At 40.1% G+C, this 25,871-nt stretch overlaps 2 protein-coding genes across 5 annotated transcripts in view; both read left to right on the forward strand.

Moving 5' to 3' along the window:
* Window positions 1-903: 903 nt before the first annotated feature.
* aspscr1 (ASPSCR1 tether for SLC2A4, UBX domain containing) lies at window positions 904-18,663 on the forward strand. The gene is made up of 17 exons (XM_080858889.1): window positions 904-1,022; window positions 1,363-1,418; window positions 2,244-2,358; window positions 3,401-3,501; window positions 6,055-6,106; window positions 6,194-6,267; window positions 6,394-6,958; window positions 8,619-8,693; window positions 9,341-9,477; window positions 10,187-10,268; window positions 10,521-10,587; window positions 10,741-10,803; window positions 12,215-12,264; window positions 14,211-14,262; window positions 15,152-15,221; window positions 17,612-17,784; window positions 18,520-18,663. Exons 1-17 carry the CDS (start codon window positions 930-932, stop codon window positions 18,528-18,530), a joined length of 1,836 nt encoding a protein of 611 aa, XP_080715015.1. The 5' UTR covers window positions 904-929; the 3' UTR covers window positions 18,531-18,663.
* A 4,138-nt stretch (window positions 18,664-22,801) lies between these two features.
* mafgb (v-maf avian musculoaponeurotic fibrosarcoma oncogene homolog Gb) overlaps window positions 22,802-25,871 on the forward strand; it is a 30,626-nt gene continuing 27,556 nt past the window's right edge. Inside the window, exon 1 of one of the 4 annotated variants that reach the window (XM_080860569.1) lies at window positions 22,802-22,867. The gene's annotated coding sequence lies outside the window, so the exon portion shown is untranslated. Of the gene's footprint in view, window positions 22,868-22,954; window positions 23,108-25,871 lie in introns of those variants that run through there. The other 3 variants (XM_080860567.1, XM_080860571.1, XM_080860568.1) reach the window with 3 other exon arrangements.

Raw genomic sequence — 25,871 nt, forward strand, 5'->3', positions numbered from 1 at the left:
CTGGAACAGGAACAGGAGTATGACCAGGAACAGGACTTCCTAATTGGCGTGATCAACCTTTTTTGTGTCAAGCTGCTCCAACTACTCAATTTGGTTGAGATCCTGTGACTGCTCTGGTCAATTCATTCCATCCAGTCTCTGTTCCATTCTCTCTTTTTTTCACTTTTTATTTTATTTGGCTAGTCTTGGCTATGGCTTTTCATTGAAACCCCGACATTAGTTGGGGGAGGGGTCAGCTCTTCTCTGTTAAAGATGAGACTAGTGTTTGCAGGCGGCTGCCAGGTTTCTCAAACAAGAAATCTGATGACTTTAGCCCCCACAAATTGCCCTGTTCTCTTAAAGGAGTACATTGTATGACATTTAGTTTCTTGGTAATTACATAGAATAGCCATAACTTCTCAGACAACAATAAACTGACAAATGTCTGAAGAAACTTGCTCTTTCTTTCTGGTTATTTTTGGACCTTAATCAAACCCACAAATGCTGACCCCCAGACAAAAACGGTTGGATTATTTCCTTAAACAGTTGTTTCAGCTGTACACAATTGAAAAAGGGTTTAACCAATGGAACACAGGAGTAAAAATTACAGAAAATAGGCATTTGTGCACCTACTTTAATTAAAAAAATAATAATCTTTGAAAAATAAGAAAATTGCTCTGCAATCTGAATTGAGGTGGATTGGTATCTTGTTGTGTTTGAACAGTGCTGTATTTTTAGTTTGATTTGTTTGCTTATGTCAACTTTTGGTTAACGTTTAACGTTTGATTAAGATATTGTGGCAAGTCCATAGACACAAGACCTCTTGCCAAACATTTACCAGAAATTGTATCCATTTGATTTAGATATCCAGTAGGCGGCAGCAATACTCTTGAAAGTGTCAAGTCAGCCAACAAATGTAAAGAAGAAAAATCAGTGCCTAACGTCACTTCATGATGGCAGCCAGCAGCGCAGCAGTTTCAGTTCTTACCCCAAATGGAAGAAGGCAAACTGTAAAAGTGTCACCGAATACATCTCTTTTGCAGGTTGTACTCCGTTATGTATAAACCACTCTAAGCTAAAACTTGATTAACGTGATGAATAATAGAATAACCATAGGTTGTCAGAGCGATGACTGTTCTTGTTTTCGTCATGCTAACATTACCTGGCTAAATCCAGCTGACTAACGTTAGTTGTTTGGTATCGGAGCCCGCCTGTAAATAAATGATCTGGTAGTACCTAACGTAACGTTAGTTAATTGGATAGCTCGTTTGTTAACTAACATTACCTGGCTAGCTAGCTAGTTAGTTAGTTGTAGAAAAAAGCCTTGAACTTCCTAGGTTGGTAACCGTTGACTGGTGAGGCTAACCTTTTGACTTCTTCCAGGTTCTAGAGGAGGTTTGCATGAAACATGGATTTAATCCGGATGACTACGGATTGAGGTAAACCTTTACCGTTTTCAAATACCTTCAGATAATCTAGCTATTGTAGCTAGGCCATTCTTACAACACAGTTGGTTTAAAGTTAGTTAAGCTAACGCTTCGTTTGTGTATATGCCGGCTATCACGTGTGTGTGTGTGTGTGTGTGTGTACACACTGCCTCCCCAAATGTTTGAAAACATCCTACGCAAAATGTTACGGGGAAGCAATGATCTATTAATAACCGTGCCGATATCAATAAACTCTTTTTAATTATAGTAATGGTATAGTTATGGCGATCAGTGGTGACTGGTGATGAAATATTTTTTGATGAAGCAAATTCGTCCAGCCTTTTTCTTCTTGATTTACTTTGATCCAATCAGAGAAGATGCAGGAACCCTATCGTTTTGGCTCTTATTATTATTATTATTATTATTTTAGACCTATGCATGCGTCGTTCTTTCGTGAATTTTGCATTTTACACGTTAATCTTCCTTTGTTATCATACAATTTAAAAGGCTAACTGTATGGAACTTGTCCGAGACTGTTCATTAGATTCTCCTGACATTTACCTGAAGTTATTCATGAAAATATGGCATGTCAAACCATAAAAAGCCAAACATAGTTTAACAACATTGCCTGCACTGAGAAAATGGAAGAAATTATCAGTCATTACCAGACTTTGCATGCATTGTCATATTGACCATATAAGAAGCAAACATTTCAAGAATGCGGTCCTTTCCACCGCAACTGCCATAGATATTAGTGAATGAATGGTTAACCTACAGAGCAGCGTGCTGGATCTGTCTCTTGTATTGAAAGGCTGTTTATCTCTTCTTCTTCTCCAGGTTTCAGAGGAGTGTGCTGGATCTGTCTCTGCAGTGGCGCTACACCAGCCTGCCAAATAATGCCAAGCTGGAGGTAGTGACGAGTAACAAGCGCCAGGCAGGGACAGATAATACAGTGAGTGAAGAGTGGACTTCATCACATTTGTAGCCTTTTACTGCCTGTCTGTTCTAATTGTGTTCAAGTCTTTGATGGCCAGGAGCCTTTACATCTCAGCTGCCTAATTACTGATTTTAATACTGAGAACTTTCTCATAGAGTTGTTTTAAGCTCCGAATCAATTTTAATTGTAATCCATAAATGTTGTGTGGTATTGATAAAGCCCAGTACAGTTCAAACCACCAACGTGTAATCATTGCCATGGTCTTTACATGATTTTACATATAGGCCAATAGCTACAGCTAAAATTAAAGTAATATTAGGAAACGCTGGAAACTATCAGCTGAGTTGTTTTGGTGTCTACATCGATTAATTCCCGTTTTAAATGACAAAAGCAATCTGTACCGAATAATTACATTCAATTCCGTAAACGATATGTATCAGAAGCCAATTCAAGCCACGATTCACTGCCTTTTTGTTGTCTTTAAAAACATAGATCTCATTTTACTATGCAATGCCACAGACAATGAAGTTAGGAAGAGTATTCCACAGGAGAGGGGCCTGATGGCAAAAGGTTCTGCCTCCTATTGTTCTTTTATTTTTTTTTACTATTGGAGTAGGCCTGCTTTCCTTGAGGTAATTTGGAACCTAGCCTTTTGAAACTGGAAAAAGGCCTTAAATGTTTGAGGGAGTACTTTCAAATCAATTCTACTTTTGATCAAGTAGAGAGGCAAGTACAGGTGGGATGTGTTTTAGTTCTAGGAATAGTGAAAGCAGCAGCGTTTTGCATTGTGAAGTGATAAATACATTGTTTCATTTTCCTTCCTCTCAAAGCGATAGGACGTCCCTGATTTTGCCAATTCTGAGTAGATTTTGTAAAAAGGATGTCTTTGGGATCCGTTTTATGAGCGAGTCTATTGAGAAGTCTTGGTGAATAGTTCCACCAAGGTCTTTGACACTTAATGTTAGGTGGAATTTCATTGAGTGTGAGTAGACGTGTCATTCTCAAATGTTTGGGGCCAACAATGATTACATCAGTCCTATCTGCATTTGTTTTTCAGGTACTTATCGCTGTGCAGTTGGAGGACGGTAACCGTCTGCAAGGTGCATTTCGTTGTGGGCAAAGCCTCTGGGACCTGCTGAGCCACTTTCCCGAATTAAGGTATCTACATATTTAAGTGCCTAATGACTGATGAGTACCAAGAAGAATAAAGGTGTACACTGATGAGGTTGAGGTTCACTGATGAGGTTTCTTGTTCACTGATGAGGTTGAGGTTCACTGATGAGGTTGATGTTCACTGATGAGGTTTCTTGTACACTGATGAGGTTGAGGTTCACTGATGAGGTTGAGGTTCACTGATGAGGTTGAGGTTCACTGATGAGGTTGATGTGTACACTGATGAGGTTGAGGTTCACTGATGAGGTTGATGTTCACTGCTAGGGATGTTGCCATATTGTAATTCAGATATATGATAGTCCAGTTGGCAAGTCAGAAAGAATGCAAAAGACATGCAACCAACACTTTCTTGTGCTGTATGTTCAGTGAACTGCTTTGTATTACTTATAGGCTAATTAAAATGACTTATTCAGTCTACTTATACAATGCTGGTGAACAATATGAGCTAGCTTGATAGGTAACAGTAACAGAATATATGGGAAATGGATGTTAATGATAGCAGGTCCTTGAGCAAAATGTGAATGTATTTAGCAACCAAAAACATTTCTAACCGAGCTAGTAGCTATTAATGTGCAAGGTTAACTAGTGTAGCTAGTTGCATACAGATACTTCAACTGAATGTGGCTTTATTGCTAAACATAGTTAGGTAGCTTCTTTCACAATTATGGTTGTGCAGCTTGTGGACTTTCCATGACTGTCCTCCAACACCAATCCCCAGTAGTGTGTAGTGCACAATCCCAGTGATTTCATGTTGCAAGTCCTCATCTCAGACTATAGACAGTGGAGAAAGAATACTTATGACAGTGTCGTAGACAGTTAAGTTGCATGCAGCATGCAGTTACCAACTGAAAGACATGTAGTCTGAATGGCCCATTAGGTTCCCTGTTCTGCTTGCATCTCTGTCCTCTCTTTTTGTTACTTTTCCCAATTGTTTTTGTTTACAAACTCTAACAACCAGTCCAACTAGCCTATGTGTTATAGCAGAGCTCACTGAAGCTTACAGCTGAACTCAAAAACATTATTTTTCTATTATTTGTAGACTACCATGAAAATATATCAGCAAACACCTTAAAAAACAAAGAATGTTAATTTGACTCATTTGACAAAATGAAGCTTGTTCAAATGAGGTAGTTTAAAAATGTCAATGTGTAAAATGATTCAACTCCCTAGAGTCAATATTATGTGGAGCAATAATTATACTGTGTACATACATCCACTGATGCCTCTGGATACATCTTATGTCTCATTTTCCTTGGAAATGAAAAGCTTGGTACAAAAAAAGATTCTAGCTCTCTCCTCATCTTGTTTATACATGGTTGGAGGTAAGTCAGTTTCAGCAGATCAGTAGCCTGATAGCTTGCACGTAGAACTTGAAACTCGGAACCTGCTGGAATAGGTCCACATGCTCTTGTGCTGTGTGAAAAGTCTGTGGCTGGGTTTGGCTTAGACCCGGTTGAAGTTTTGTTTACAGTTAATGTTCTCCCGCATAGTCTTATTGCCTCCCTTAAAGCCAGAACAAGGAACTCTGGGTAATGAAGTCTTTATCATGTGAAGAGAGTTATTAATGAAGGGCTGGTGTTTGTGCAGTCCTACTGGTGCTAGTCCTATTGTGACAGAGATTAACATATCCAGAGCTCAACGCTTATTTCTTTTCCCCAAGGAGGGCCACGTTCTGGCGGTAGTAACTAACAGATCGCTAAGCCCAGTAGGAAACATGCATTCTCACGTGAAGGCTGCACCCGAGGATTAACCACAGGGCTGCAGACATTTGACTAAATGAATGTATAAACTGGGGGTTTAATTCAATTCAATTTTATTTATATAGCGCAATAACTTTACAGAGCCTAGAGCCTGAACCCCCTTTACACATAGTGGGGAAATTATAGTACGGCAGACACTCATCCAAAGCAATTTACAGAAAATTGTTGAAAAAGATAGCATAATGCACAATACAACAATATACGTAAGGAAATATTGAATATCAGGTTGAAGTCTCAAACTGACAGTTATTACAATAATTGTTGTTATATCTGAGAAGGCCCATTTTCTTCCACCAGCACTCCTGTGTTTCAACGCTTTGATTCTAGCTTTGATCATAAATTATGTTTAACAGGCTTATTACATTTTATATATGTTTGCACAGCTGAAAATGGGTCTGCTGCTTAAGAAAGCAAAAATGGCATTCTTTGAGCTAAATGAGTACCTTGAACATCAACACTTGTGGATTTGATTGTGGTGTAAAATGGTCAACAAAAGCAGAAGGCCCCAGTGCATAACTGTGTAGATCTGTCTCTGGCTTTTTTGTGAAATAACACCATATCTCCAAAGGGTTTGAATACACATAAGCGTTTGAAAGTGCGCCGTACCATAGGAATCAATGCATTTTCTAGCGTCCCGTTTTAAAAAAAACGCTGATGTGTATTCGAACCCATACGTGGTACTGTTGTTGCACTTAATCATAATGATGGCAATGATTCTATTATACAATCAAATGTTGGGTGAGGGGAGTGGTACTAATTATTCTGGAACTCTTCACAGGATCTCTGATGAAGAAGACGCCATACCTACATGTGTGTACATGAGAGATGAGGTAGCCAAAAAGCTTTACTCTTTTTTTATATATGTTGCTCTTTACTCTCTTCCTTGTAATATTTTGATCTAGTGCATTTTTTTGTAGATCACTGGGCAACAAACCCTCCAGAAGACGACTCTGAAATCTCTGGGGTTGACAGGAGGCAATGCTATCATCAGGTCAGCAGTCATTTGGCTTTCATAGGACAGAAAATGGCTTCACTTTCCACCTGTACTGAACATCTCTCCTTCTCCTTCTCCTTCTCCTTCTCCTTCTCCTCCTCCTCCTCCTCTCCTCTCCTCCAGATATATGCTGAAAAAATCCAAGAAAGCGGAGGATGGGAATTCCTGTGAGGCAGCTGCCATGCCTGTGGATGGACATACCATGGAGTCCCCAGTGCACCATACTAGTCAGTGTGTGCTCCCTCAGCCACCAGGAGGCGCTGTGGCTAATGATATGGCAGAGAAGACAGCATCCTCTCCCGTGACTATAGAAACATGCAGCGTTACTCCTTCCTCAGATGAGTCTGCCAAGTCATGTCACGTCCAGACAAGAAAGAATGAAACGTCACCAGGGTCAGACTCCAAGGCACCGGTGAGGTCAAGAAATCAGTCTCGGGAGAAGCAAAAAGAACCCGAAGTAGAGAAGATACTGAAAGCTGAAAGCCCCCCGGAGGAGCCCAGTTGTTCCAGAGCGGGTCCGAGTACAAGCAAGGCCTCTGCACACAGCACCTTTGTGCCCTTCTCAGGGGGGGGGCAGTGTCTGGGGAGCTCTGGCACCAGCAGCATGAGGGGCTCCTCTTCATCTTCATCATCCCTCATAGCGGGGCCTCCTCAAGCCAAGAAACCCAAATCTAGCCATGAAACAAAGGTGAGATGGATAAAAGGAGATCAAAACTCTCTTCACAGGTGGCACTCTGATGGGACATTTGAGCCAGACATTTTAATCTTTTGTCAAAATCATCACAGTACTTTATATATATATGACCTGACCTATTCATTTGTACTGCAGCTAAAACCAGCTGCGAGAGAGCAATGACTATATATGCTAGCTATGCATAACAAGTGTATCACACTAGGGTTTAAACTCTATAACAAGTGTATCACACTAAGATATTCAAGGGGTACTACAGGGCCAGCATTTGTCATTGGTACTATAAATCGGGGCTTGCCAACTTACTTACTAACTTCTAGGGGTGGGAATCTCTTGGCACCTCACGATTCGATTCGAAAGCGATTCAGAGGTCAACGTTTCGATTTAAAATCGATTATCGATTTAAAATCGATTATCGATTTAAAATCGATTATCGATTATCGATTTAAAATCAATTTTGTAATTTAAAAAAAAAAAAAAACATCCATTTTATGTTGAAATGCAAGCTGCATCGACTATTGCATTGCTCATAGAAAGTCAAAATTGTGACCATTAAAAGCTTTTACTGTAATAAAGCAAATAGCGAGGGTAATTCATCTGTTGATTTTCTTTAATTATCAAACACGAAGTAGGAAGTGATTTTAGACTCTGAATTGCAAACTCAAATCAGTGTTTCCCCTACAATGATATTAGGGTGGCACCCCGCCACCCCATCGGCCCCGCCCGCCCCCCCTGGAAGCTCAAGTAAAAAAAAAAATTTTTTTTTTTTTTTTTTTAATATAGCGCCAGATCACAAAATAAGTCATTTAAGGTTACCTTTACCATAAAACATGTAAAATTATACTTAATTTTTAAGTAAAACTGCTTATCCTAACCCCTAATCCTGAAGTATAATTGTTGCATACTGTTACTGTAAGATGTTATATTGACTGCTGTCATTAAAAGACACACATGAACATCATAATTCATTTAAGTGTTTGTGTCCGTGTCCGCCGCCGCGCCGCCGCGCCCCTGCCTAAAAAAACACATACAAAATTTTAAATTACAAAATCGATTATGAACTTTTCTGAATCGAGACAGAATCATTTTAGAGAGAATCGAGAAAAATCGAATAATCGATTTTTTTCCCCACCCCTACTAACTTCCGTTAGTGAAGTTGTAATCCATGGCATCTTGAACTTCATTTCAATTTCTGAAAAGCTCTATTTTTCATATGTATGGCATTGTCATTGGAGATAATTTGTATGGCCATGTCATTCATTGGAGATCAATGAATGACATGGCCATACAAATGGAGACCATTTGTATGGCCATGTCATTGAAGATCATTTGTCAATGTTCATGCGCTAAAGCTAAACAATAACGAGAGTGAGGAGGTAGTATCTGCAATATGCCAGAGTCTGCAATATGAGTATTATCGTAACCAAACTTGATAACTCACTTGGTTGAAGTTTATGGTGATTATTCATCATGCATTGAAGATTTAGGCCTAAATCTTATCTCAGTTAAAGATGCAAACAGCACAAGTTGATACAGCCTCAGACCATATGTGATTAAATTTTTGATGGAATTGAAGAAGTGAAATGTGTTTTGTCAGCTTATAATAACTGTTACGTCATTTACGATGAATTCATGCGTTTTCGTTTCTGTTTTTCAGAAGACCACCTGTGCCAAAGACGGTGATGGACAAGGTTTAAGAACGCAAGATGCAGACTGGGATGGAACTATAGAGGTAAAAGCAAACCCACACCTCTAGATTAGCATTTCTTAACTGGTGGGTTGCGGCCCAAAAGTGGGGTTGCAGAATAATTTTGAACGGGTCGCAGAGTGTGAGGTCCTTCAGAACTTTAATAACTTTTGTAGAAAATATAGGAAGAGTAGCTTTTCTTTGGGCAAAGATGAGTCTTCCCAGTCCTCATGTCTCAATCCCAAAGTGAAAAATAAGCTCTCAGAGAGGGACAAAGAGAGTTCTGCGTGAGCTGCAAATTCAAATAGCCCAGTTCCTCCAGGATCCTGCAAGAGTTTGTTGTGATCGATGCGGCCAAAAGTAACTGTGCCTTGGAATTCTCTAAAGTTGGGGTAATTGAGAGTATTTTTTTCAATTTCCAGTGGGAATTCCTTAAAAATTGATCCCACCAGGATCTTGTGAGGGTTTGTAGTGACTGAAATTGTTGCGGGAATAGTTTCTATAGGAAATCACTGTAGAAAGTTTTTCTACATTTTCTTGACAGTTATTGAAGATGAGCATTTTTCCAATCCAGCCATGTTGGTACAGATAGTTGGAAATAAGCAGCATCATATGAGCAGTTTAATATTAGGATGAGCCTCATGACCCATATTGGATCTTTGATTCATTGAAATAAATGCTTTCTTTTTCAGCAAGTAGATAGAAAATCTCTGGTCTATCATATGGATGCTGGGGCACATGATGATGCTGATCAGGACCTGCCAGACGAGTTCTTTGAAGTTACGGTGGACGATATAAGGAAACGCTTCTCCCAGCTGAAGAGTCAGAGGCAAGAGATGAGCCCTTGTTTGCTAGAAAAGCTTTTTCACTGCTGTTTTGTGCAAATCTTCACTCATTCCCTCCACTTTTGCCTCTCTGTGACGCATAACCACCCGTGAAAATAGATCTGGTATTTAGAATAACCAAAGCAGACTGACTGGAAGACAGATGTCACTTTAACCATTTGAAGTTGGAGGGGAAGAAAAATCTATTATTTCTTGAATCTTGATTCCAGTCTTTGCATCACGTTATCATACCAATGTATGTCTATGATACAGGAGGTTGACCACACACTGGTGGGATATTCAATGTTAGTCTATGATAAAGAAGAGAAATGGAACTTTTAAAGCTTTCCCTGTGCATAACCCTGCACACCTGTGCACAGTAGAAAAAGCAATTAAAAAAAAAAAACTACATTGCACTTTTTTGAATACAAATGGAGGAAGTACAAAATATGCCTTGCTTCTGATAGGCACTGCACAGGGGCACATTGACACAGGGAAAAGGGTTACTTGTGTTGGATTTAAAGGCATGGCCATGCACAAGCTAAAGCTATCAAACAACTTATTGCATTCAGATTGGTAGGCTGAATTACCTGTCCAGCAGAAAACAGGCAACTTCAGCATCAATTTGAAGACCCTTGGCCTTCACAGGTGTGAGCTATTGTCCTTCAAGTAATAATCCTTCATCTCTTCCATTTGACCTCTTTCCATCATCAGGAAGTTGTTGGAGGAAGCCCCTCTTCTGACGCAAGCCCTAAGAGATTCTCAGGTCAAGGACAAGATGGAGAGGTACCCTTTTGTGAGTGAACATATAATCTTTCACCCCAGCTTTGCCAGCATCTCCCTTCTATCCATGTGACACCCGCTAGCCAACGCTCCATTGCTGTGATGGCAGACACACAGACCAACTGTTACCACTGCGCAGGCTCCCAGAATGCAATGTACGCTCCAATAAGATGTTTATTTTTCTCAAATGTCAGTGTTGTTGTTGTCCTGTTTGAATATACAAATAACAAGTTTGGTTCATTTTTTTTTTTTTTTTTTTGGACAGGTAGTTCTTCGAGTCCAGTTTCCAGACCGCTATATTCTACAGGGATTCTTCAGACCCAGGGAGACAGGTGAACATCTCTGCCTCTTCAGTACCTTCTCTCTGTCGTTTCATTCTGTAGTCTCCAGTCTCAATACACTGCTCTTTAAAAAAACAACTCTTGTTCTAAGTGTTGGGTCGGACCTTCCTTTCCTGTGTGTGATACATGTTTGCCTTCATACAGTTACTGCTTTGAGAGAGTTTGTGAAGGCCCATCTGGAGGATCCAAACCTCAGCTTCTACTTGTGTGAGTTAAAACACACTCTCACACACACACATGCACACACACACATGGCACAACAGGCACAAAACTATAACGTTCTAGCATATGTAATGTATACTAGATTTACAATATGGTTTAACCTTTGGTTACAAATGAAAGAATTCCAAGAGCCTTTTGCATAAACGTTGTGTACTCACAGAGGTTCTGCACACACTATCTTTCATACTCACAGTCCAATCGATCGCGAGTGGAATAGTCTTCCTCTATGTGAACTCAATGCCTGGCGAACAGGTTCTTCTGCCATTCTTCTGGTGACTCTTAGTGGCTATGCAGTGCAACTACCACTAACAATACGAGTTTGTTTATGGGTCTGTAGGCCAAGGGTCTCAGACTGAAATTACCCGGGGGCCGATGAGCGTCCAGTCTGGTCATTGTGGGGCCAGGTTCTTTTTTTAACGATAGAAGACATTCCTATTTCAAATGATTTTGTTGCCATTTCGTGGCTTTTCGACTTCTGCAAAAAAAAAAGTAGTTTTTTACACAGATAGATCTTTAAAGATCAACGTGTTGCTTAGCAACGCATTACTTGCTGACTTCAATTCAGTTTCCATTACGTTAAATGACTGGACTGCTTGTGGAATGATATGAAAGATGTGAAATGGAAGCACAAAACCCGTTTGCAAATGCGTTGGGGTGGCCCATTTAAATCATTGGAACTTTTTTTTTAATAATTTTTTTTTTTTTAATTCTGAGGAGCCTGCGGGCCGGATGAAATCACTTGGGGGGCGGGAATTGGCCCGCGGGCCTGAGTTTGAGACCCCTGCTGTAGGCCCACATATTGGGGCCTTTTCAAAATGCAAACTGTTGATGAGTATGCAATGAAGTAAGTGGACATAAAAGCAGTCACAAATGGATGTAATACATAGCTTCATAATAATGGCTATGGAGGAGCTATGACTAGCTGTTGCAGATTTCGAGGAGCTATCTGTTGTTTTCAGGGTCATAACATTGACACATTCATTGACACAAACTCTATAATGGAGCCAGACTGGAATGGCAGTATAAGTTTACTTGGGAGTAGTGGCACCAACAGGTACACTCACAACAATATACAGAAAAATGTATCTTCAATGTATCTTCTATCGTTTTGGCAAGTAACTGTATAATAACAAATTCACCTAGTAGGCTAAAATATTTATTTTTTTATTGCAAACAACCCATGAAATTAGCCAACAACATTAAACATGAGGAGAACATGTAGGTTATTTATGAAATGCATTTAATGAAATTGTGATGTCTGCTTTGTGCTGATGGACTGATGCTGGTAGGCTACAGTAAAATAGGCTACCGGTAATTGTTTGTGTCATTTTGGAATGATTCTCTATGTTTGTTCATAAAACAATACAAGTCATTTGATATGTGTTCCTCTTTGCAGTCATCACTCCACCTAAGTCCATTCTGGATGACTCTGCTACACTTTTTCAGGTAAATCCAGTGATTTAAAGGCAGGTTTCTGTACCCACACATTTTTATTTATGCTGTGCAGGTCTGTCTGTCTGTACTGTTAGTTTGGTTGAATGCTTTTTTTATGTACTGTGTGTGGATTGGCTTTTATGTATCGGTCATATGTCAATTTGACCACAGCAGAAAGTTCTTAGCTGGAGACCTCTGGGTATGTCTTTGCTTATTTAATCAAATTGTGTGTATAATCTTTATCTTAATATGTTATTCGTATTAGTGTGCTTTCCCCTAAAAAAATGTCAGAGAAAATGTAGGTTCTCAAACTTCTCTAAACACAAAATGGCTACCCAGCACCAGCAACCACTGGCTCCTCTTCTGTCCTCTTCTTTGTATTCCAACCAGTGTCACCAGACTCAAACTGCCACTTAAACATAGAAATGTTCCTCTTCTTTCTTCTTCTTTGTATTCCAGCCAGTGCCACCAGTCTCAAACTGCCACTGGCTCCTCTTCTTTGTATTCCAACCAGTGCCACCAGACTGAAGCTGCCACTTAAACATATACATGTGAAAGGCCCCCTCTAGAGGCAGTGTTGTCTGTTGTTGTTTGACACATCATGTACACATTGACGCTTTTATCACTGAAGCTATTATTATTACCCATCACTGCTACAATAGCTCTAATTGGATCTAATTGGAAGCAACCATTAGTGAAAAATGACATGTTAAAACCACAGTTTCAGAATAGATAAGTCAAGATATAATAGAAAAGTCAAGTTAAGTAGCATCTTGGGGTCAGCGTGTCTCCAAATCCAGGGTAATACGTCACCTCAATTCCAACAAACTGTTTAAAAGATACGCCAGAAAGAAGCCTAATCTATCTTTTTGTCACAAGCAAAAGTGTTAAAAAAAAAAAAAGTGCTGAGACAGGCTACCGGGGTTAGACAAAGCACTCCTAGAGCTCTGTGACTCCAAACGCTCAAAGGGGATTAAGCGTAGGAACAAAGATGGCTACAGAGAACAGCGTCTAATGCTAAGCGTTAAATATGGAGGAGGATCTGTGATGCTGTGGGGCTGTTTCTAATCCAAAGGCCCTGGCAGTATTGCTCACATACATGGCATAATGGGCTCCTGGTGATTTTAAACCAAAATCTGAAAATACTTTGACATCTTTTTAAATCGACCTACTGCTTTTTAGATGGCTTAATTCAGTATCTCTGTCAGCTGCTTAGGGAAGTCTATGTTTGTTGAATGTTACCAACATTTGAAGAATCAGAAAAGTGACAAGGTTGCTCATGGGTATGTGACCAATAAAGTCAGGAGAATGATCATGGGTATGTGACCAATGTAGTGAATTGTGATTGTGCCGATGCTCAATTGGAGGCTGAGGAAGGTGTTTGTGCTGATGCTGCATAAGAGGCTGGTGTGGGTGATGGTGATGATCAATAGGAGGCTGATGAAGGTGATGGTGATGATCAATAGGAGGCTGATGAAGGTGTTTGTGCTGATGCTCAATAGGAGGAGGATGAAGGTGTTTGTGATGCTGAATAGGAGGCTGATGAAGGTATTTGTGCTGATGCTCAATAGGAGGATGAAGAAGGTGTTTGTGATGATGCTGGATAGGAGGCTGATGAAGGTGTTTGTGCTGATGCTCAATAGGAGGATGTCGAAGGTGTTTGTGATGCTGAATAGGAGGCTGATGAAGGTGTTTGTGCTGATGCTCAATAGGAGGATGATGAAGGTGATTGTGCTGATGCTCAATAGGAGGATGATGAAGGTGATTGTGCTGATGCTCAATAGGAGGATGATAAGGGTGTTTGTGCTCAATAGGAGGATGATGAAGGTGTTTGTGATGATGCTGGATACGAGGCTGATGAAGGTGTTTGTGCTGATGCTCAATAGGAGGCTGATTAAGGCGTTTGTGATGATGCTCAATAGGAGGCTGACTAAACCTCTTTGTTTCTGCTCTTCTAGGCAAACCTCTTTCCTGCTGCTATCGTATACTTTGGCTCAGATGTCAAGACAGGTTGGTGAATCTCAAGCTTCATTTCAAGTTTCCTTTTTTCCTCTTGGTGTGAGAAGCGGTAAACTCTTAACACTTCTCTCACGCTAAATGGATGACCTTCCTGCATGAGAATTTGAAAGGTATTTTTAACTGTCATGCTCTCTTCAGACCTGTTCAAATGTGCTCTACTTATGCACAGGTTTGTAGCCCATTGTAGATATTCAACTGCAAGACTCAAATATTATTCCAGACCCTGATGTAGATGTCCTCTTTGTCCCAGACTCTTATGGCTGGGTGGTTAATTGATGTAAACGATTCTTTGAACTATTATTTTTAGAAGATTTCGAAACGAGCTGAATTGCAGAATTGAGTGTTTAAAATGATCAGTCATTGATCAGTAATCAATAGCCCCCAGTTTCACAGAACATGCACCCTGGCAGCAATGGTCAGGTTAGGGATATCCACTACACTTTATGTCTTTAAAGGGGCATTGCGTCTGATTTAGTGGCATCTAGTGGTGAGTTTTCAGATTGCAACCAACTGAATATCCCTCCATCACCCCCTCCCTCTCCTCGCTTGTAGGATAACCTACAGTGGCCATCAGTGGCCATAAAAACACAAAAAGGCCCTTTCTAGAGCCAGTGTCATGGTTTGTCCATTCTGGGCTACTGTAGAAACATGGCGGACTTCATGTGATAGATTATCTATTTTCTCCCACTCTCTCCTTAACTGTGCCCTCTGTCTGAACAGTATCATTGAGTATATCCGACTTAACTGTGCTCTCTGTCTGAACAGTATTATTGAGTATATCAGACTTAACTGTGCTCTCTGTCTGAACAGTATTATTGAGTATATCAGACTTGCCAGATAGAAAAATAGGACATGTGTTTATGTTTACTTTGCTTCACAGATTGTTTCTTACGGAGAGACGTTTTGGACTCTAGTGTCAATGCTCATCAAGCAGATGAACTCATAGCTGGGTAAGTTTTTTTTTTATTTGTCAGTTTAAAATCTTGATTCTCATTTCAAGTCATGCTTTTTGAGATCTTGATGTCAGCCTTGATGTTGATTTGGAAGGCAATTGGTTTATAATTAGCACATTTATTTTTTGGTGCTTAAAGCTAAATTTATGCTACCTCAAGCCCTCTCCGAGCCAACCTCGGAGAGGCTCTCGTATGGGAAGTTAGAAAAATTAGTAGGTGCACGACAGCCCCTCCGAGGTGCTCAGAAAGGTTTGGAGAGAGCGGTTAAAAATCCAAGAGGCGTTCCCTGTGTCCGGCTCCTTGAATCGGAGTAGCATAAAATTAGCTTAAAACTCATCTCGAGGCAGTCCAGAATAAAAATCATTATCTAGTAGTTGGTGCTAAAGACCCGATCTCGAGGCAGTCCAGAATAAAAATCATTATCTAGTAGTTGGTGCTAAAGACCCGATCTCGAGGCAGTCCAGAATAAAAATCATTATCTAGTAGTTGACGCTAAAGACCCGATCTCGAGGCAGTCTAGAATCATTCTGCCTCTGAGGTGTGCAATCTTAAATTCAGATGCGTTATTCTCTTAACGAAATTTAGCACAGGTGATCTTCAGTCTGAGACTCATTAAAGGTGTTAGTTGGATCATAAACGAATAAACTGCTGCTCAGTTGGTACATAAATGCTTGAGTTATAACAGTCAGCCGCCAGTTTCACAGAAGCCCTGAAAGACTGGCTGCATATGAAACTTCCATAGCACCTGAGGTAATCCCCTCACATCATTTCTTCCACAGTCCCACACAAATTTAGTTTCAACAACATCTGGATTATTCTGCAATAGTTGACTTTAACCGGTCAAAATGTAAACAACTTCATCAGCACAACATCAAACTTGAAGGTTAAGGGTGTGGGAGAACTTTTTGGCACATGAAAATAAATCATATCCCAACTTTCCTTTTTCTATGGTTATAGTTATAGGTTTAGCAGATTATTTGATTCAAAGTTTTGACTTGCAAAACATTTAAAAAAAAATCTGAATTCAAAAAAAGTCAACGGAGAATGTACAATGAGCAGGTCGAATAAATAGGGATTAAGATGAAGTCCAGAAGAGAACATGAAGGAAGCAGATGATGTACACGCTCAGATCACTTACTATACTATACTACATCTGATGTAGGCACTCAGATCACTTATTATACTATACTACACTATACTATACTACTTACTACTGTACACTTACTCAGATCCCTCATTATACTATACTACAGCTGATGTAGACACTCAGATCACTTATTTTACTATACTATACTATAGCAGCCCTGCTTGCTTACAAAAAAAACCTTACAATGAATCTTTGAAGAAAAAAAAAATCTGACCTGCTGAATCTGAAATCTGACCTGCTGAATCTGAAATTTGACCTGCTGAAACGAAAATCTCCAAAACTCCTCCGCACTGGCACTGTTCCAATGAAATGCAAATGATCCTGCATGCCTTGAATATCTATAGTTATGGTTTAAAGAACAAATACCAAATGATCCTGCATGCCTTTAATATCTATAGTTATGGTTTAAGGACAAATACCAAATGATCCTGCATGACTTTAATATCTATAGTTAGGGTTTAAGGATAAATACCAATGGTCGTAGATGCGTCAGCATATTCCTTCCAAGGATAAATACCAATGGTTGTAGATGCATCAGCATATGTCTTCCAAGGTTCAGGATGATTTTAAACACTAGATGGCATGTTGAGCCATTTTCAACACATTGTATTACAATTGGAATTGTTTCATTGTCACATACAAAGCTCTGAATGGACAAGGACCTAGCTACATTGCTAACTCTCTTACTAACTACACACCAGCTAGAACTCTACGATCATCATATACAGGTCTGTTTCAGGTCACCAGAAGCAGTCTTAAGAAGATAGGTGATGCGGCCTTTGTCAGCTACGCCCCAAAATATGGAACACATTACCCATTAATATTAGGGAAGCAAACATGCTAGACACTCTCAAAAGGCAGCTTAAAACCCTTAAATCTCTTTACCAAAGCATTCTATACATTTTCTGTGGGGTTGATACTTACTGTAACTTTCACTATTTTTAATATTTCAGAAGGGTTTTATTACTTTTATACTTTTTATCATGATTTTAGTATTCCAAGAAGCCTATATGATACGATGTTGATCATTATTTAACTCCATGTATTGCTCTTGCTGCTTGCTTTTATTGATTGTATGTAAAGCACTTTGAACTGCAACTCTTGTACGAAATGTCCTATATAAATAAAGTCTTACTACTTACTTACTTACATCCAACCCAATGCCAGTCATGTTTTTGGGAGATTATGGGAGGTTGTCTGTATTATTCATTTAAGTCTTTCATTCTATCTCTCCTCTAAGCTCCATCTCCAAGTCTTCAATTCCATCTTGCCCCTCACTGCCCTCTGAGGAGTCCTGTCCCCTGCCAGCAGAGCTCAGTGCAGCCCCCCATCAGCCGGACACAGCTGAGCCCCGCGCTCAGGTGCCCAGGCCAGTTGATCCCACCAACATGCCTAAGTGGCTCAAGCTACCAGGTACATCGCACAACAAAATATGTACAACACAGTCACAGCATAGCCAAATTAAAGACGCCTAAAAGTACGTTTTGCGTTTTGTATGAATCGTTGCTGGCCCTCTAAATTGTCAACAAATGCATACAGAACACCAAGACCAATTGTCATCTATTAAATATGTCTGTCATATATATATGTCTTTGTTATAGGTTTAGAAGCATTTCATTTTTTCCCCCATCAAAACAACCGACTACACTTTTAAAGCTACAGTGCCCTCCACAAATATTGGCTCCCCTAGTGAATATGAGCAAAACAGGCTAACGTGAGGCAGGGAGAACTCCCTTTTAATAGGGAGAAACCTTGAGCAGAACCACAGCTCAAAGGGGGGACCCATCTGCTTGGGGCCGTCCAGGTAGAGATACAGCTAGAGGAGGGGTGGCAGAATCATGCAGCCCTAATGTGGTAGACAAAATGTTAACTTCCTGATTATTTTATTTTCAGCAAAGCCGCCACCATCCCTATTGTTAATGTTTAAAGGCTCCCAAAATGTAGCCAAATTTGTATTAAATGGGCCATTGTCAATTATGTCATTATGACAATTCTGGAAAAAGGAGGCATATTTGCAAATTATTGCTGGCTTTTAAAATAAACTGTGTTCCGCTTATGTAAATGCCTTTAAATATCAGGGTCAATGTGTGTTGCGGATCTGTGAGTAATTGCTATTTGTGTACTTATATTTCATGTCTTTTTTTTCAGGTAAAAAATGAATGAACTAAAGATGTTTGAAGAGAAGAAAATATTATGTGGATCCAGTGGGAAAGAAATGACCAGTCGTGAATTTAGTGCCATTGCATCTCATGGGTCAAATGTATTGGTATAATAAATCAAAATTAATTTTGACAGACCAGAGTTAGTTATGATCTTTTGTGTGTGTCATTTGTGTTTACAGCAATCCCAGTCATACACCACTACTGATATTTGATTACTGGTGACCATTTAGGGATACAATACCCAATTAATATTACTAAACTAAAACACCTCAATAAGACCAACCTTTCAGGAATCCCTGTCTTCCCTAGTCAGTCCCTCCAAGATTTTGCAATGTTGCGTTTTTACAAATTAAAGTAAATTCAAGGATCTCCGCCAGTTACAATTGCGTTTTGAACATTTCTCAGTGAAGGAGTTTCTGCATTATTTGCTACTGAATTTATTAAACTCAAAATGTTTAGATTTCCCGCAGCAAATTCAGTTACTTTTGGCCAAAACAATCCCAACAACCCCTGCAAGATCCCAGAGGGACTGCCTAGTAAGCTAACTTTTCCTGGTTCTAACCTTGCAAACACTAACTAATGGCCTGTTCATGAGCAACTGGGAAATGTGAGAACGCCTGTGAAACCCGGGACATCTCACTAAGAAAGTGGGAGGTTTTTGAAAGCTCCAAAAAAGTAAGTTTGACATCCCTTGTCATGACAGTGTTTATGGTGCTAAATAAAAAAAAATGTAGGCTTACTTGCTTCGTGCACAAATAAGTCACTGCACTATTTATTTAGGTCAGATTCATTAGTGCAGGTGATAGTGATGTTAAACGACATTTCACCTTCTGGCTAACTGGCCTACTTAACATTACATTACATAACTGTCAATATCTGTCTCTGTGCTGTAACAACAGCTTAATACTGGGGTCCCAAACACACTATATAACCTTACCAATCTAACAACCACTCAACTATAGATTCTGTGCAGCAGGATACAACAACAATAAACAACTGGCTGGTAACAGCCGCAACGCATGCTGCATGTTGTACTGTAAAGAAGTGCCTTCATGGATCCCGGGTACAACATGGTCTGTCTGCAGCATTTCACACAAGCACCTACCCTCATCAGTGTTTCGTTCTAATTGGTTACACCTCCAGAGGGCTCAACAGTGGTGTGCCAGACAGGTTAGGACACATGCCACTACCAGAGACAACAACAGATACACCGCGACAAGATGTCACATATGTCAGTGTTAGTTTAGATTAATTCACAACCCCAAGTAGTCTGCAAGCACCTCAGCCACAACCACTGACTTGCTTCTTCAGCAGCCTCAGACAACTCAACAATTGTAAACTCAATAGAGTATACAGTGCACAGAATACTTACTCAGAATACAATACCATGTCTAGTCTCATAGCACTCACAACAATACGCTGGAACTTGAAGTTGTCTTCCAACATCAGCCTGCAATCTCTAATCCTGTGGCCCTATTTGGCAGTCCTGTTTGTACGTGCCTACCATCCACCTTTCTGCCCCTCTTGCATGAAAGAAATTCTACTGAGTTAACCTCTCAACTCATTTTTCCTAAAACAAACATGCAACTGATTTTTGTCTCCTTGAGTAGTGTCCCTGTGTCAAGCTAGTTTTCCAGCGAGACAGCGTATGTTTTGATGAGCCAACACCCAAACCCAACCACTGAGGCTCTGCAGAGTTGGTAGGACATCAGAAGTGGCTCCAGCAATTAATTTAATGCAATTAGCATCCAACGTTCTCTCCAGCAGATCTTCCTCATCGCAACAGCATGACTGTTTCCTTGCTTTGCTTGAGAGGCTGCTTCTGATCATTGTCTTATGTGTCGTGTCTTTGTGTGTCTTTGTCTATTTATGATTTGTAATTTTTAAGAAAGGGACACTTTACCAGTAGCCTCTCAGAGTTAACAGCCTATTTATGACTAAGGGTGGCCTTCCCCATTCCCCTCTTGTGAGAAATTATTGAGTTTAGTGTGAAGTGTTAATGGTGGCTGTTAAGGTCTTTAGTCACTTGTAGTGCTGTGTTTTTGGGTTGCGGGGTTGTCCTTAGAGGAAATACGCTGTCTGGGAGTGTTCTGTCTTCAATAAAAGATATTTCCCTGTGGTTACCAGTCTGGTGAATATCCTCCTGCCTCTGACACCGGACAACACCGGGTTGGTTGGTTGGTAAAGGTTAGTTAAACATTAATCCACTCTTCACAACTCAACAACAAAAAATATGTTGTGTTTGGAGCAACGCTATGCAACTATTTACCACTTCTTGAGGTATGCTTTTATGAGATAACTAGTTTTGGTATCATCTTCAAATTTATTTTGATCGTTAAGTGGGGAAAATAAGTATTTGAACCCCGTCCGATTTTGCAAGTTTGGCTACTTGCTAAGAAATATGTGATCTAGAATTGTAATGGTAGGTGTATTTTAACAGTGAGAAACTGTATATCAACAAAAAAAATCCAGAAAACTGCATTTTATAACATTTATGACTTTATTTGCATTTGATGCAGAAAATAAGTATTTGAACCCCCAAGCAAACAGCACGAATTCCGGCTCCCAATGACCAGTTATGTGCCCAAGAAGCACACGGATAAGTCCTCATTAGGTGTAACAAGGTACACCTGATCTCAATTGGTGATGTGTATAAAAGAAACCTGTCCAAAGAATCATACTTCACACCTTCAACCTCACCACCATGGGCAAGACCAAAGAGTTGTCCAAGGAAGTCAGAGATAAGATTGTAGACCTGCACAAGGCTGGAATGGGCTACAAAACAATCGGCAAGCAGCTTGGTGAGAAGCAGACAATTATTGGTGCGATTATTCGTAAATGGAAGCAACACCTACTGTCAATCACTCTAGGTCTGAGGCTCCATGCAAGATATCCCCTCGTGCGGTATCAGTGATCATCCGAAAGGTGCAGAATAACCCCAGAACTACACATGGGGAGCTTGTGAATGATCTCAAGGCAGCTAGGACCACAGACACCTAGAAAACCATTGGCAACACACTACGCCGTCATTATTCGAAGTACTGCAGCACTCGCAAGGTCCCCCTGCTCTAGGAAGCACATGTACAGGGCCATCTGATGTTTGCCAATGCACACTTGAATGATTCTAACGAGGATTGGGAGATGTGGTCAGATGAGATGCCTTGTGCTTTTATCAGGTGCTATTTAGTACTCAAACTCTTCATAGGATGTATTTTGCATCCAAGTAACTGAAATTCAGACTGCTGCTGCAGTGCGATCACAGTAGCATGTATCTAGCACCTAGCAAGAGAATATTTCCTCCTTTATCAGTGCAAGTCTTTGGGGGACCAGGTTTCCGTTTCCATCAAACTATGGGTGGGGCCAGGATTTTGGATTTCAAAAGACAGTCCTATTATCTCATCACCAAGGCCGCTCCCCATAGGTGCCTTATCAGTCAATTGGTTCTTGTATGAAGGTTTTCAGACATCTATGGTTTAAAGTGAATAGAAGAGCTATAATCTGACAGAACCAGGCCAGGCCTATTTTGGAATTCTGGGGCAGATTTCAGTTGGGACTGGGATCTCAGTGAAAGGCTGATAATGGTAGAGCAAGAGTTTGTGCAAGAGGGCAAATGTGTGACAGTAGGCTACCTCAGACCACTCTGCCATTAGTCTTAGCCTTATATATATATATATATATATACAGTATTTGCATAGGCAATCTCAATTGCCCCACTCTCTTCATAAATTGTATATTCTCTGTTTATGTCTCTCACAGCCATTGTGACCATATTAATGTCTTGACTCAGTTTATCAGTCATTATGTATCAATTTTGCAGAGGCATTGTCTAAAATGATGTATGGCTCGGTTGGATCCACTATGTTAGTTTCCCATTCACAGACAGAACTGTGTGCTGTGAACACCGCGTTTTTAAGCGCAGACACTAAACCGACCGCTATAGAGGAATATGAGCAATTCGCTAAATATGACAACGTGTTATTAATTAAAATCGCGGACTGCAGCTTACCTTAAGCATTTTGTTTTATTTTATTTATTGGGGGCTGGACTACGAAGAGCAAATTCACAAGCTCCGTTACTTTATTTCTTAATTTGAAAAACAGGCTACTCCCTTAGTCCTTAAAAATTCCTAATGCATAGATCCTTCATGAATGAAAGCATGTGACCCAAACATCCTCTGACGTCTGGCTTCAGCTCAAGCAGAGGCAAACGGGGATCAACAAGAGACTGGCTGTGTGACAATTTCCTTAACAATCAACAACAACCGGGTTCAGCCATCCTGTCGGTGCTCTACGGCGGGCCTCTTGTGGCGCTGAAGACCGTTTCCTTTCTGTTGGGTGAGTGTATAATACATATTAATGTTCCGGGCACTGGCTTTTCAGTAACTTATCAGGTGCGGAAGCCAGCGACCTGTATTGCTGAGTATGCAAGCTTTTGCGTTCCTTTTACTTTGCCTGTAATTCCGGTGTTTTGCTGAGCTATGCTGAGCGACATCACTGCAATATGCGAGAGACATTCGTTAAAGGGCTGACTCTGCTGATTCATCACGCCTTGCTTGATAGGCTTGTATAGACGAGGTAAGTTAAAGCCATGGTCTGACTTTTTAATTTTCTTTTCTTTTTTAAACGGAAAAATACCGTGCTCTGTAAAACTACCACAATATCCCTCTTCTTGTGTGACATAAATGTTAAACGATTCTATCACTAGCTAACGTTAGCTACGACAGTAAGTGTCCATAGGTGATATAGCTACGTATGTAGACTGCAATTAGTTTTCTTAAGAAATGCGGTTATATTCATGTTAATACATCGGGTAACACTCACGTACAGCCTGTGTTAATACTGCTATCGTTAACGTTGTTTAACGTTTCAGTAAGTAACGTTAACGCTGGATTTCCAGTACAGGCGAAACGTTAGCATTGGCTTCCAACACAGCTGAGCATTGGCGGTTGTCTTGATTGCAGATCTGTCAAATGGTGGTTAACTGCAGACAGCTGGATAATCTCCATAGCTGGGTAGGCATTAACGATAAAGTTGTGACTGGCATAAGTAGAAGAGTATAAATTAAGTTTCTATTTTTCTATTGGATAGCCTGCTCTATTCCATTATTGTTCGTTTTTGGCTGTTGGGTAGCCAGTGATTTTAAGTTCATTCTTCTTCGGGTTTGGAACATTTCTTGTTTAAGTTAAATAGCTAACATTAATTGATGGTGGACATTGTTCTGTGAGAGTAGTTAATGCACATTTTAATTAAACATATTTGATTCATGTCATGGCATTAATAACCTAGTTTACAGCGATATGTAAGTGATACAATGACTGAGGTTGAGATTTAGGTGCTGATTCATCAAACCTTGGATTTGACGTTTGGTAGCACGGGCGTGGGGAGCCATGGCAACATGGAACTAGCAGACAAAGGTCTGGTAGCGAGAGCAGTCTTTGGTGTATAGCTAGTCGGAGTCAACAACAGGCTTCCAAGGCCCGCATGGGCTACAATTAGCTGCCTAACGTTGTGTCGCAAGCTTTCTAGTAGCTATGCAACTTAACAATTACAAAGCGGCTAATATTTAGCATCTTGGTGTATCTTTATATACTTGATTGCTTTAAGGGTTGCCAATGTATGTATGTAGTTTTGCAAAAAAGTTGATTCTTGTCCTTGCTAAGAATGTAGCTTGCTAGTTAGCTTAGCCCAATCGGCAGATGGCTAGCCAACCTTACCAAATATGTATAATATCTTAGTCATTTCGGTTTGTAATTAATGTAAATACTCAAGGTTATGGGTGTCGTTACCAGTTTTTACCCTAATAAAACTGAACGAAGCCGGTCTTCTGCCAGCAATGTTGGGCCCATATTTTTTGGTTATGTGTAATATTGTTTGTCCTAGTAGCCTATACATCCACAACCAGGTATCTGACAGTTAGATTCCGAAAGGTGGTGTGCAGAGTTATCAGTTTAACAAATACAAACTGGTTATTCTGGGCTTATTCTCATTTGTCCGGTGATGTGAAGGTGACGGGAGATTTATCACAGAATAACTAATAGACGTGCTCTATGTTCAAAACAGTCCCTGAAGATGCTAAGACCAAGATGTAATATTTGTAGTTGTAACTTTATCAGTCACTTGTGTGTGTGTGTGTGTGTGAGAGAGTGAGTTATGTATGAGAAGGCAAGGAAGAATAGCCCAGGTGTTTGTGACCCATGTATTTTTGGAATTACATGCGTATGTGTGATATGCAATAACATTGGCAGCAGATCCATCTGTAGTAGTGTGGATGCGTAAAGCTGAGTCCTTTTGAAGGGTTTTTTCCAGGTTGCATCTCCACCATATTTGTTTATGTTAGCATTTTGTAACTATTTAGCAACAGAAGGCAGTTTCTGTTCTTCACCAATTTTTCACTTTAGCTGACAAGGGGCGACACTCTCACAGCAAGACCCAAGTAATATAAAAACATAAAAAATACATACAATACAGTTTAGCATCACTGAGCAATTCCTCTGTTTTTGAAACAAAACACTTTCTTTTTCAATTCAGATAACCTAAAATTGGTCAGAAATATGTTGGCATTGTTGTCATAGCGTGGCTTCTTTGAGTGGAATATCTCTATTAGTGTGAAATACACTTCTTTTATTATCACTCCTCTCAGTGGCATATCATGTTTAAAACGATAATGTATCACTTGAAAACCTTTTTGCAAAAAAACGGCTTGAGTATGTGGCGTATCAGCACTTGTAGATTTCATTTTGGTTTGAAAATGGTCAGAAAGAAAGGGTTTGCATCAGAAACAACACATCAGTCTGTTATTGTTTTAAGAAGTTAAGGCTATTTCATACAAGAAACTGAAGATCCTACAAAGGTGTGCACTGTATCCTTCACAGAATAGTGCAAACCGGCTTTTACCAGGATGCAAAGTGTGACACTGTGCAATGGATAAAAACACCAGCATGAGGAATTGATGCCTTACATGTCCTCAGTTTGCAGATGTATTAAATAGTGGCTAGAAAACCCCCGTCTCATCGTCAGCAGTGAGAAGGCTTTGGAATGCTGGCCTTCTAGGCAGAGAAAAAGCCATGTCTAAGACTGGCCAATGACAGGGAAAGACTTATATTTGCAAAAGGCAACGGATTAAAGCAGACAATCACTAAATCAATCGAATGGCAGTGCAAGCTCTTGTAGCCTCGACTTTCAGAATAGACATGCCTCCACTTGTCAAAAGAGTGTGGGAGCGATTGTCGTTTTTTTGTATACGGAGGATTAGCATTTGTGCACATTCTGGTTTCATGATTGAATGAATGGGATTTTGGAAAATCGACAAAATAACACCCATGGCAGTTCATTAACTGCT

This window comes from Sprattus sprattus, assembly GCF_963457725.1.
Source record: "Sprattus sprattus genome assembly, chromosome: 2".
Lineage (NCBI taxonomy): Eukaryota > Metazoa > Chordata > Actinopteri > Clupeiformes > Clupeidae > Sprattus > Sprattus sprattus.

What these genes read in the sequence shown, in the direction of transcription:
- aspscr1 (XM_080858889.1), top strand. Translation starts at nt 930, where the DNA reads ATGATGGCAGCCAGCAGCGCAGCAGTTTCAGTTCTTACCCCAAATGGA. An exon ending in AGCCACTTTCCCGAATTAAG is followed by an intron (nt 3,502 to 6,054) that starts GTATCTACATAT and finishes AACTCTTCACAG; the next exon opens with GATCTCTGATGAAGAAGACG. An exon ending in GCAGATGAACTCATAGCTGG is followed by an intron (nt 15,222 to 17,611) that starts GTAAGTTTTTTT and finishes CTCTCCTCTAAG; the next exon opens with CTCCATCTCCAAGTCTTCAA.